The sequence below is a fragment of the Choristoneura fumiferana genome, chromosome 13, assembly GCF_025370935.1.
Source record: "Choristoneura fumiferana chromosome 13, NRCan_CFum_1, whole genome shotgun sequence".
Lineage (NCBI taxonomy): Eukaryota > Metazoa > Arthropoda > Insecta > Lepidoptera > Tortricidae > Choristoneura > Choristoneura fumiferana.
The window spans coordinates 2,117,079-2,130,667 of NC_133484.1; the positions used below are offsets into that span (position 1 = coordinate 2,117,079).

The window sequence follows — 13,589 nt, forward strand, 5'->3', positions numbered from 1 at the left end:
AGAAGCCACTTCGCTAGGCGGTCCGTCAAGTTCCTCGCCACGTCCATCATGCCAGGTGGTATTCATGTAGACCCTGATAAGACCTCTGCTATTGCTGACATGCCTCCACCTCAGAACGTGAAACACCTGAAGTGCTTTCTGCAAACCTCGAGTTGGTTCAGACGCTTCATACCGGATTATGCTAATATCGCGGCTCCGTTGACTACTTTGCTGAAAAAGGTAAGCACCTGGAGATGGGGACCCGAACAGCAGGGCCGCGTTTGATACTATTAAATCCTCCTCGTGTCAGCGCCAATCCTCCGCCAAGCCGATGAGACGAAGCCGTTCGTCCTCCGGACCGATAGCAGTGGATATGCTCTTGGGGCGGTTTTGCTTCAGGGGGAGGGAGTTGACGAGCGCCCGTCGAGTACGCTAGCCGTCTCCTTACAGCGCCTGCAGAAGAATTACAACACGACGGAGCGAGAAGCGCTGGCCGTCGTGTGGGCAGTGTCGAAGTTTCGAGGATACATCGATGGAGCGGACGTGGTGGTGAAGTTCTGATCATCAACCCCTCAGGTGGCTTATGAGTCTAAAGTCACCGAGCGGTCGGTTAGCCAGGTGGGCGCTTACTCTGCAGGAATACAATTTGAAGATAGAGTACACACCGGGTAAGGCGAACGTGATTGCGGACACACTATCACGCCCAGCATGTATTCCAGGTACGGATTGCGACCTGTGTTTGACCGTGGTGGATATGCCCTCTCGCAGCGCAAAGGACGTTCGCGAGAACCAGCTAAAAGACCCCGAAGTAAGTAAGATCATCGAGGCGATGGAATCCGACGATCCATTTAGGGGGAGACCCTGGTCTGACCGTGGCTACACCCTATCCGACGGCATCTTGTACAGGTCGACCTAGAAGGGGACGACAGTGAAGAGGCTCACCTGGTAGTGCCAGAGCACGAGCGTGCCGCTGTCTTATCCGGCTTCCACGATGCACCTACAGCGGGTCATTTTGGAGTCGAGCGTACACTGAGCCGTATTCGGTCACGATTTTATTGGCCTGGTATGCGATCGTATGTAAGTAACTATATTAAGGATGTCTGCCGTGTCAGCGTTATAAAGTAGATACCAGGAAGCCCGCGGGTTTGCTCCAAACACCCGCTATGTCCAAACGATTTGAGGTAGTATCAGTAGACCTCTTTGGTCCATTAGTCGAGACGCCACGCCGCAACAAGTGGATTTTGATAGTGGAGGATGTCTGTTCGCGCTGGGTCGAACTTTTTCCACTAGAAACTGCGACAAGCTTCGAGTGTGCCAAGACCCTCATAAATGAGGTATTTTTCAGGTATGGAGTTCCTCGCGCCTCCTCAGTGATAACGGCGTGCAGTTCGTGAGCGAGGTCATGCAGCAGGTCTGCCACGTACTCGGTATCGACCAAATCCTCACGCCCTTCTATCACCCCGAGGCGAATCCGATTGAGAGGAAAAACAGGGACCTCAAGCCTCAGCTGGCCATCCTTGTCGGGCAGGACCACGCGACGTGGGATTCGCACCTCGCCGCAGTCAGGTATGCCATGAACTCGGCTATCACTGCGAGCACCGGATTTTCCCCAGCGTACCTCACCTTTGGCAGGGAACTGCGCGCTCCGTCCGATGCCGCCACTGACTTGCGAGCCATCGTGGAGACTGATAACTTTATCCCGAACATAACTCCCCACTTGAAACAGATGAGTATGGCTCTGGCGGAAGCTCGGGACATTCACGAGAGGGCTCAGGCGATCCAAAAGAAGTACGCGGACGAAGGACGTCGCCCGCCTCCGGATTATAAGGTAGGTGATTTGGTACTCCTTAAGACCCAAGGGCTTAATGACACGGGTCCTGGCCAGACATCTAAATTTATCCCACGCCGAGACGGGCCTTATCGAGTCTCATCCGTAGTTAGCCCTACAACCTACGTTTTGGAGAACATCCAAGATGGGACCAACATAGGGAAGTATCACGCCTCTCAGCTTACCCCTTTCGTGGGCCCCATCGAAGCCCCGGTTAGGTCTAAGCGACGTCGCGGTAGACCTCGCAGATACTTGCAGGAATCCTAGTCCGATTGCGGGCCGCTTATTCGGACTAGAGGGGGAGGATATAACGCGCCGAATATACCCGTCTCACTCGCGCGCGCTCGTCCGTAGTTTCAGAAATCATCGCAAGGTGGCGCGCGGCTCGCCGCCACGCGCCGCTCGGGACGCGCGGGAATGAATGACAGTTCGCTATAGCTCGCATGGCGACTCGTTGCCCTTTTCGCCGCGAATATATTTATCCGTCTTATGTGGCCCTCATTTCCTTAATTTTCATGTTTATTGTGTGTATCGATGCCTCTTATATATAATTGTGACTGTTGTGTAATGTTTTCGTGAATAAACGTGTTACCAACCGTTATACAGGCTATTTCTAGAGTTAGTGATAACATTACGTAGTAACTGTATTAACATTAATAACATCGCGCTGCTAGGCAGATTTGACACCCCACACTTCAGTCTACTCGTGACCACGGCCACTGCAATGTTGCCGAAACGTCGAGGTAAATATTACTCGTGTGTGTTAGCGTGATAAGTCCCGTTGGTGGTATTTTGAATATGTTACATCTTAATTGGTAATTCGATTTACCTATTTATTGAAGACACTAAGCCGTGGTACGTGGTAGCCGAGTGGTTTGACTTGTGGCTTCTCAAGCAGAGGGTCGTGGGTTCGAACCTGGCCTGGGCTGGCACTTCTGAATTTGTCGCAATCGATGTGGGAAATTATTAAATGAGCATTACGGTGAAAGAAAACATCGTAAGAAAACCGGCACACACCTGTGAAGAGATTCAAAGGTATGTGTGAAGTTACCAATCCACACTGGAACCGCGCGGGAACTGCAGCTCAAGCCCTGTAGAGATCAATAATAGGCATATCTAACTTAATTATAGGTAATTGTATACTTACAGTAATAAGCCAATAGGTAATGTACACTATTGTCAAAAAAAAACAGTACCTAATAACCGATTTCTCTGTAAAGTGCTTAATAATAGCTTTTGAAGAGTAAATAAAAATAAGGCAAGTTTGTAGGAACTACGGCCCAAGCCCTCTCATTCTGCGAGGAGGCCTGTGCCCAGCAGTGGGACGTAAAATAGGCTGGGATGATGATGTAAGTATAAGTAGGTAGGTACGAGTTAGCGATGGATGTGACTAGAATGAGCTTACTTATATCGTAACATTATGTACAGCTTGACATGTGTACAAACGGTGTAACCATCCAACCGTGAACGTTAATGCTCACGTTAAATTTGCATTACAATTAAACCAGACATGAGATATGTGCTTTATTATAATAATACGTTGCACATTATTACTGAATATTCCATAAATGTTGCTTACTACAATAACTTTTGTAAGTAATAAAATAAAAAAAAAGTTTGGATTACTTTCAGTTACAGCTTGTAGATAGGCCTATGTACCTTGTGAATTCTGAATGAATTATATTTTCCAAAAAATACGACTGCAATAATCAACAACGTATACCTAAATCAGACTCATTTCGTAATAAAGTTCGTCTGGTATTATTACCAAATATTAGGCCACTTATGCCTCATTTACAATTCAACTCTTTGAAACAACATGTTCTAGTCTGACTAGTTGCCAAACAACAGATACGGTTATAATTTCATCGCAGATTGACCAGGTAAATAAACACTTTCAACATTTTATTTGCAGTTGAATTCAGCCATAACAATCGTGTTGGAATGTAGTATGCGTTTAATGAAACGCAGCGCCATCAAGCGGCGTTGACCGGAACTAAGTAAATCAACAGCTGTCAGCAGGGCTTGTTAACGTTACCAAATTCACACTATAAGTAACGTTAAATAACGGTAAAAATCATAAAAATACCTAGTACCGGTATTAAAATATAACGTTAAATGATTACTTAACATTATTTAACGTTACCTAATTACCGTTATTTTTACCGGTAAATTTACTTTACATTGTAGGGCTTGTTAACGTTACCCAATTCACATTATTATAACGATACCGAAGTAACACTATCGGTAATTTTTGCTATGCTACCGAGTGTTGCCAATTTAGCGCGTGCATACTCGCTCGATAAATGAGGATAATCTAAAATTTAACGTTACCCAAGCTTACCGGTAAATAGTAATATAAATACCATTAAAATGATTTAACGATACTTTTGAATTAACGTTAATTTAATGAATATCTGATAACGTTACCATTTTTTTTACCGGTAAAAAGTTGTATAAGTAACGGTAAATCGTTTAACGTTAATTATCATTTAACGTTAAATCGGTATGACAGTTGGTAACGTTACCACTTTTTAACGGTATTTAAAGCCCTGGCTGTCAGCCTAGTCTGGTAACGTAATGATAATCCTTGCCTGTAGTACTTAAGATTCTAATATATCATCTCAAGCTGAAATGTCGTCGTTTCCCTTCATTGATAACAAATCGTATGTTCACTTTCTAATTTATTGTATCATGTATGAGTTTACTCATAGGACGAGCTAATTATTAATTGCGGAGTTGAGTAAACTCGACTCTTTATCATCTCAAAAGGTTGTTTAGGTACAGTTTATGAAGACTATTTGTAAAAGAACAATTTCTTTCGCTTTTGCAAGTGTTGCACTTTGATCTGAGCCGAGTCCTTTTGGCATCACACTACAGCACAATATCTCTTATTTTTCCTCTCTTTTCCTATTTATGTTTTTACTGTGTTTTTGTTGTGATGTAATGTGTTTTTCTTGTCAATAAATGTTGTGAGTTTGAGTTTATCTTTAATTGTTTAATTTTAGAAAATATAAAGCTTCTGTTGTTGGCTTTTAGTAACGACGCGGCATTTTTCTCGGAAAATTTTGCTTTCCTTTACGTAAACGAAGTAGTTATTTTGGGACCATATTTCTTATTTTCTATCGGCTTGGTAGCTCGTACTAAAATATCTGCAACTCTCGAGGGGCATCGCGTCACGCGTGTTTACAAATCTTATCTTAACCTATGGCATCTGTTTGATGTGATTCTATAAATAAATTGAGCGACATCGAACAAAATATTTACTCAAAACGAAATTCGTATGAAGATCGCAAACAGCGTTAATAATGAACATGTAATAAAATAAATATTTAGGTTTATTTATGCAGAAGAAAAACTGATAACCTTGCCGGTTCACTAGTTTTGATCATTGCTATGGGCTTCCACAAAGTAATGCTTCATTAAATCAATTATTAAATGAATGCTTAGATACTTCTCCTACTTTCAATATTTTAACGTCATAGTAGGTAAGTTCGTCTCTATTCAGTAGGTAGCCAGTAACATAAAGACAAAAAAAAACTTCTCTTGCAGATTTATTTCTACCCTTGGACATGCACGTACTTCAAATACATAATTTGCAAAAGGTTTACTTTTTTCAACCCGTGTGGTGTCGGGTTAGAATTACAGCTCTCCATTTCTTCCGTGGATGTCGTAAGAGGCGACTGAGGATACAGGTTAAGGCAGTGTCATCTTTCACCTATTAGAGGCCCTGGGCACAGTATTAATTGGTGGTTGGGGCTCCTATGACCATAATAAAGCATTATTTAGCTATCGGTTATCGTTTGGTAATGGACTAGGGGGCCCCAATCCATCGCGGGGCCCTGGGCACGTGCCAAGAAGAGGGGCCTGGGTTAAGGTATACCGTAGGCGACAGGCTAGCAACCTGTCACTATTGTACCGTTTTTGTCAAACTTAAAACCTAAAATTGCTAAAAGTGGCTCCAAAGCGGTAACGTTTCGTGTGCTCTGCCTACCCCATTTGGGAATACAGGCGTGATGTGTGTGTGTGCATTTATTTTCTACAAGTTACGGCAAGACCCAGCGCTATTTGGATTTAATTTCGTTCTAATAATACCAGTTATATCTAAATGTGTATTGAAGCAATAAATTGCTGTAAAGTTCTATTATTAGATTAGGTATAAGCGAACAAGCCACGTGAGCTGACCTCGAATTTACTCATATCACAAACAAGCGATCAGTTGGGGTTCCATTAAAATTTTCTGATGTACTGATAGCGAGATAAAGAGCAATATTCGCTATCTGTAACCAGAAAGATCCATATTACTCCTGATATAAATAAAATATACGGTAGGCGTTTAGTAACTAATAGGACAATTAGGTAAGGTAGAGTAATAAATATACACACACAAGAAAGTTGTAAGACATTCATCCTTGAACAAGGTTCGCGCCTAAATATTTAGTAGAAAACATAGCAGTTTTTCGTTTGTATATAAATCCGTCCAAATCTGATCTTTTTATGACATACTTGTTACTGCCCACTACTCTATTTCCTTCCTTTCTTCCCTTCCTTCCTTCCTTTGAATGTTGGGATCAAATGTCAGGATTTGTTTTTACGGGGCAGAGTGGATAAGTGCACCGCTTCCACGTTATATTATAACCTAAGATACCTATTATCTTGGAAATTGTACGCTGTATCAACACAGGTAGAATTTATGTGTGTTGATTTATTTAGTTAGTTTATAACTATAATTTGGCTACAATAAGGACACCTAGTGCGTTTAAAGAGGTATATAGTACCTACATGTATAGTACCTTAATATTTTTGACTATACGGTATTTAACAACCATATCCTGTATATTATTTTCATATGTTTGCGAAGAGAGAAATTAATTCGGTTGAAAATTTAATTTATAGCGATTTTTTGAAAAAAAAAATGTTTCCTCGCATATTTGTAGAAAAGTAGTATACAGGCCTCGGCTGGAATGTTATTTCGTGGATTCGTATCTATTGAAGGACTCAGCTACGCATCCTCCTAAAAAACCATACTCATCCACGAAATGACTTTTCCCGCCCTCTGCAGTAATATACTATTAAGTGCAACAACAGTTAAGGTTACTTTATTATCTCGTTGAAATGTTTTGTTTGTTTAGTAATATAATTACTGGAAAGGTTATGGCACAGTCAGATAGTTGTGTTTCGGGTTGGAGTCAAAATTGTTTGTTGTTTGTTGTTCAGTGCGACAGTTTAATTTAATTTTATGAATAACTAGCGCACGTCCCACAACTTCCTACGCGTGATTCAAACACAATGCCGGTTTACGCTAAATGTTGTTTCTGTAGGAACTGTTAGTCCCTTTAGAGTTGGTAAACTCTTCAAATGGATATATAGATTTCTACAATGTTGTATTTATCTATGCCTCAAGGTTTTCTGGCACAATCTAACTGTGAATACATAGATGGGTTTGATCGCTAATTGTTAATTATGAAAACGACATAAAGATCGCTAAGGTCAGTGGCCAAACAATGTTTGATTGGCTAAAAAAGTAACGTACGCAATGTATCATTTAGTTAATTTATAGGTCAGATAAATTAAAATGGTACTGTGGTACTGTACGGTAAACAGTAATGGTACGTTATAATTTTATGCCGTTATGAGGTCTAATGAAATGAAGCATATTTATCTTGGCTAATGTGACTGTTTTAAAACAATTTATATTTGAGGAGCTTCCTAATTCAGACTTTCGGTTTTATAGACTTATATATTCTGAGGTCATTAGGTATACTGAAAGAAGCATTATAGATGACTACGAGTAAACCAACAAAAACTTTAATTTTGGTTGATGTTTAAATTATGATGTTAGGTACTGTAGGGACTAGGCTTTATACCGCTGGCAGGTGGTGAAACGGACCACCTGGCAGGCAATTGGCTTTATTATGTATAAAGGTAGTTTTTTATATTGTATGATTCTAGAATTTGACTTTAAAAGACGATTGACAGCGGTATACATGCCGGGACACAGATTGCTCCCGACAGCCTGAGCGGCTGGAACTATCTATGTAATCCACAGATGTAAGTTCTAAAATAAGTTCTAAAATAAAAGCAGAATACTGAAGAAATATCCATTTTATTTGAACTGAGTTAAAGCCACCCGCGTAGATCCCCATTACCTAAGCTCTTACCAAGTTACAGTCCCCACAGTAGGTACCCTTTGTCTAGCTGTCTTAATTTTAAATACTTGTTCCAGATAACTATGGATCCAAGTTCTCCGAAAATCGTCGTGCTCGGCGCCGGAGTGGTAGGAATGACAGTTGCTAAACTAGTACAAGACGAACTAAGGCACGCTAGTGTCACTGTCATCGCTGACGTCTTTAAAGAAGACACCCTCAGCACCATAGCTGCTGGCATATTTCGCCCGGGGACCAGCTTCAGAGGATCGACGAACGAAATCACGCAAAAATGGATAGACGACTCTTGGAACTACTTTCAAGACATTTTAAAAACCCCCGAAGCTGCCCAAGCAGGACTTATGCCTATCTCATCATACATTTTCTCAAAGCAAAATTATCACGTCACAAGAAACCATCTAATCGAACATCTGGTACCAACATACAGACCAGTCGAAGAAGATGAACTAAAACTATGCGGTGAAGGATGGAAATACGGCTCTTACTTTGAAACGATAAAAACCGAATGTGGCGCGCACTTACCGTGGCTCGAGCGAATAATAACCGGAAAAGGCGGGAAAATAATAAACGGTAAAGTCGACAATTTCGCATCACTAAACCAGTACGATTTGGTTTTTAATTGCACTGGATTTGGCGCGAAATATCTGTGCAAAGACAACGATTTAGTTCCATTGAGAGGGCAGGTTATAAAAGTCAAAGCACCGTGGTTGAAATCGGCATTCTACGGGGATTACGATGCTTATATTATACCCGGTTTTAACGGGATTGCAACGTTAGGCGGCACGAGGCAGTATGACAGTTACAACCTAAACGTTTGTAAACACGATGCCGCAGGGATCATGGATAGATGTAGCGAGTTGGTGCCGGCTTTGCGTAAAGCGGAAGTGTTGTCGCATAGGGTTGGGCTACGTCCGCATCGAATGCCGGTTCGCGTGGAGGGCGAAGTTTTGGACGGTGTGAAGGTGGTCCATTGTTACGGGCACGGGGGTTACGGTGTAATGACAGCCCCTGGCACGGCCATGCATGCGGTCCGAATTGGACTTGATACGCTCAGAAATAGCAGTTTTAAAAATAAGCTTTAAATTAAATACCTATATAGAGAGATTTATTAAGTAATCAATCATGTTCTGGTATAATTAGTTTTATTAATGATTAACATCAATGAGACTTAAATGTTTTAAAAATAAGCTTTAAATTTATGTTTAACAAAATTTATTTATGATTAACTACAAAATGAAATTAAAAATGTTAAGTTTAAAGTTTAAACTTTACATTTTCAAATATTATATAAGATAAGAATAAGATAGTACATAAATAAATAGGTGTTGTTTTAAATTTGTTTTTCTACAACGACCCAGAAAAGTACCTAATAAAAGAAGTCGTTGAAAATAAACTTGAAACAACAACAGCTTGAAAAAATCCCTTTCAGGGATAAGTTCGCCTTTGTCCTCTTTTTATTTTGTAGTTTTTTTTATGTGGTTTAGTAGCACATATATTAAAACTACATTTAACACCTTAAGCAAATTGTATTTCTGAGATCCTTTGTACAAGTTAGTTTCGGATAGTGTTTTCCACTTGCGAGCCGGCGAGCGAGAGACGTCAAGTCGACAAACATCATGGCGGCCGCCCGCGCGTAGTGCGGTGCGGCTTCCGGCTAGGGATGAGCCGTGCCAACATTAGAGCTCGCCTACAATCGCCACACTTATTTGTGTTTTATGTACCTACAATAAAGTATTTACTTACATACTTACATACAAAATCAAGTTGAAAGATTACGGTACAAACATGGAGAATACAATGCTTTATGAATTTTGATTTCGTATTATTTATTTTAACCATTATATTTTTTGATTTTATATATTTTAAATATAATATTGTAAACTACGTACCCAATAAGATATTTGTCGCGTAGTTACCAGCGAAGGATTAGCTTATATCTCCGAACAAGACTTATTATTTGTTCGTAGGCTTATTTATATATTAATAAGCGTGTAATACAGCACCAAGTCATCAATAAAAAAGTTATTGCGCTTCATAATTTGTGAGTGAGTTGAAAAGTTTCGGGAAGTCGAAAACACTTGGAAAGAGGAACTGATGTGTTACTTGATGTGTTACCTGGAAAGGGGAACTGATGTGTTACTTGATGTGTTACCTGGAAAGGGGAACTGATGTGTTAATGTTAATGGTACCAATGCTACAGTAGCACTTCCTAAATAACCTAACAAACAAAAAGCTGGAAAACCCCCGACTTTGTCACTTCAAAGTTCAATATCTCAAAAACGGCTTAGCCGATTGTTATGAAACATGTCTAAGAACCATCGCTAGAAAAGCATTAAAATGAAAAAATCGGTTCACCCGTTTAAGAGCTACGGTGCCACAGACTGAACCGTGGACCGATTTAAATGCGGTTTTTTATTTGAAAGCAGGTTTTCTAGCGGTGGTTCTAAGACATGTTTCATCAAAATCGCTTGAGCCGTTTTTGAGATATTGAACTTTGAGGTGATAATGTCGGGGTTTTCCAAATTTTTGTTGGTTAGGTAATTATTAAATAGAATCAGGGGTTGTTAATGTTGTTAATTGCCAATATAATAATTACGGTGCACTGTAGCCCTGTTCACACAGACACGTCTGTCAAACATAATGACATTACTTCGAAGTTGGTTCCGGTTCGACACCTATCCCGTTAATGTTCTACGCCAAGAGCGAATATTACGCTAACTTTGTTTGCCCCTACTTTGTCCTTAGGTATTCAAATAAACAGGTAAGTAAATTATGTAAGTTGATTACTTTCGCACTCGAGGGTATTATCTGCTTATGGAACAAAGGAATCAGATTTAGGGCTGAAATTCAGGAATATGTTTTTTTATTATATGTTCTACTTAAGGGGAAAACAAGCAGGCGGGTCATCTGGTGGAAAGCAATCACCGCCGCCCATGGACATCCATTATAAGCAGTGGCGTTGCTAGGCAACCCCAGGACCCTGGTGTAATTAATAAATATTGATAAACTCTTCAACATTGTCATTTTAAAGCTTATTATCTCAAACGTGGCTGCATCGATTTTTATCAAACACCTAAAAATAATCGCAAGAAAACTCGCTTTCACGAAAAAATCGCATCGATCGGTCCATCTGTTTGAAACCTCCGATGTTGACCGACAGACAGACATGGTGTCAAACTTAAATTAATAACACACCTGTTTTTGCGCCAGTGGATATAAAAGAAAGTTACAGAAGTAAACTGTTTAATTCACAAATATATATGTCACAAATGGTCCGACTAGTTTCGATCTTTTCGCAAGACCGTTTTCAAGGGTGAGTGCGTTCACGACACTGCCTCAAAGTGCGCCATGGATCACTGCATGACGGTAAGCATAAAACGCTAATCGTGTCTTCGAAATTATTATCCAACTAGTTCTAATCCGCGGCTTCGCATGCGTTAATCTTTAGATTGGTTTTTGGATTATTTTTGTATTTTTTTATTTCAACTCCAAATATTGTTACTTTTACGGTGATCCCGTAAAATCCATATCGAAAATACAAACTGAAACATAGATGCACAGAAAAACCAGAAAAAGAGACCAGCGCTGGGAATCGAACCCAGGTCCTCAGCATTCCGTGCTGCGTGCCATACTCCCCTACACTGCCATTGCACTGGAGTACAGACACGAATTTTTCCTATGCACCACATATCTCAGCTTGATTGTTTCGTATTTAGTCACTTAAGCAGCGACACCAGCGACATCTATGTTTCTAGCCCTCATCGAGAAACTTTAATCTTTAGATCCAACAAATGAACTAAAATTCCGGGATTTTATTAAATTCCCATAGGAATTCCCAAAATTGCACTAAAAATAACTGAGCTGAATTTCATGACTTCAAACCCAGCGGTTGAGATTTCGAGATTTTATCCCTATCCCAAAGGAAAATTGGGATAAAAAGTAGTCTATGTGTTATTCCAGAGGTTCCGCTATCTACATACCAAATTTCATCCAAATCTGTCCAGCCGTTTCATCGCGACGGAGTAAAAACATAACACACAAACTTTCACATTCATAATATTAGCAGGGACCTATTTCTAGATGTCCCAATGTCAGTTTCGTTGTTTTGTGTGAAAAACTTTTGAAAGGAACCCTAAAAAGTCCAAGCTTGCTGTTCTACAAATCCTCATCCTATCTCTGGACGTCCTTTCCATGCATACCCAATAACGGGTCCGTATAAGCGAGGGACATTTCATTTCAGTTTAGACAGCAAATAAAAATGCAAATAACGACAGACGTACGATACAGCAGAGGGCCTACTCCGAAGTCCGAAAATCGAAGTTCGTATCGTACCATCCCTCTCGCTCTCGTATTAAATACTATAAGTGTCAGAGGGACGAAACGACACGAACTTCAATTTTCGTATTTCGTAGTAGCCCTGCAGAATAGGGCAAAATCAAATGAATATTGCATTTTTATGGATATCGGGAGGTTGTTCAGGTAAGCCAGTGTATGGCATCTGACACAAGGTAACAGAAACTCGAAGTTCGTGTCGTGCGGTCCCTCTGACACTTATACTATTTAATAAGAGAGCGAGAGGGACCGCACGACACGAACTTCGAGTTTCGTAGTAGCCCTGCAGGCCTGCGAAGTACAAAATTCGTATAGACGGTGCGGTAGGTAAGTGACTTTATTTTATACTATACTAGCTTTTGCCCGCGGCTTCGCTCGCGCAGAATTGGTATGTAGCTTACCTAAACCTTTTTTGATCCCACAGGAACCACATTATTTCGGGATAAAAGGTAGCCTATATGTTAACCCAGGGTATATTACCTGTATGCCACATGCAAATCCGTTCAGAGTTTTTGCATGAAAGAGTAACAAACATTCGCGTTTATACTCGTAATAAGTATTAGTAAGATAACAAAGAAGAAGATAAACATATTAGTCTGATTATAGGCCTACATCGTATAAACAACCGGATCAATAAGAAGTATAAACACAGAATAAGTAACCGAGCCAGAAAATCTGTATTAGTCGGATGGAATTACGTACATCAATTATGTATAACCTCGAAGCCCGACGTCTCTCCCAGTAGGACGTAGCCATAGAACCAAAGACAGTAGATAGATAGATAGATGGAATAGTTTATTTCTGCTAAGTTACATTTTTAATTTACATTTGTTGTGCCAAACTATAGAGCAGTTTCTCGGGTCTTTAGCTCATGGTTTATGAAGTTACAAATCACAAGTAACGCTTAACATAGGATTAGTGTTATGTAATGACTTAAGACTTTATTTTTTTTTTGTTTTTATACTATTAGAAAAACCAGACATTTTAAATTACAAGCATGCCATATACCACGACTTATCATTAAATAATTAATATTTTAATTATCTATAAAGATTTTTTTCAATTTTAACTTAAATATATGTTTTTTGTTTTTTCCATATCATTAATAAGTTCACTCGGTAGTTCGTTATAAATTTGAGGAATCAGGTAACTAATAGTTCTACGACCATAATAGTTCGTGACGCTCGGCGTGACTTAGGTACCTATGGTTTAATCTTTTTAGGACGACTTGAGTAGGTACGGTTCTTTTTCAACATAACATTTGATTTCTCAAAGTACTCCGT

At 40.1% G+C, this 13,589-nt stretch overlaps 2 protein-coding genes across 9 annotated transcripts in view; one reads left to right on the top strand and one right to left on the bottom strand.

Moving 5' to 3' along the window:
• Daao1 (D-amino acid oxidase 1) overlaps window positions 1-9,759 on the top strand; it is a 23,062-nt gene extending 13,303 nt beyond the window's left edge. For 4 of the 8 annotated variants that reach the window (XM_074095982.1, XM_074095983.1, XM_074095984.1 and 1 more), the window contains one exon: window positions 8,034-9,759. In XM_074095982.1, the coding sequence (XP_073952083.1) occupies window positions 8,040-9,056 (1,017 nt within the window). In that variant the 5' untranslated portion in view covers window positions 8,034-8,039 and the 3' untranslated portion in view covers window positions 9,057-9,759. The other 4 variants (XM_074095986.1, XM_074095985.1, XM_074095981.1 and 1 more) reach the window with 4 other exon arrangements.
• LOC141433893 (uncharacterized) overlaps window positions 1-13,589 on the bottom strand; it is a 324,261-nt gene that overhangs the window by 22,903 nt on the left and 287,769 nt on the right. The gene's annotated exons all lie outside the window — the stretch shown is intronic.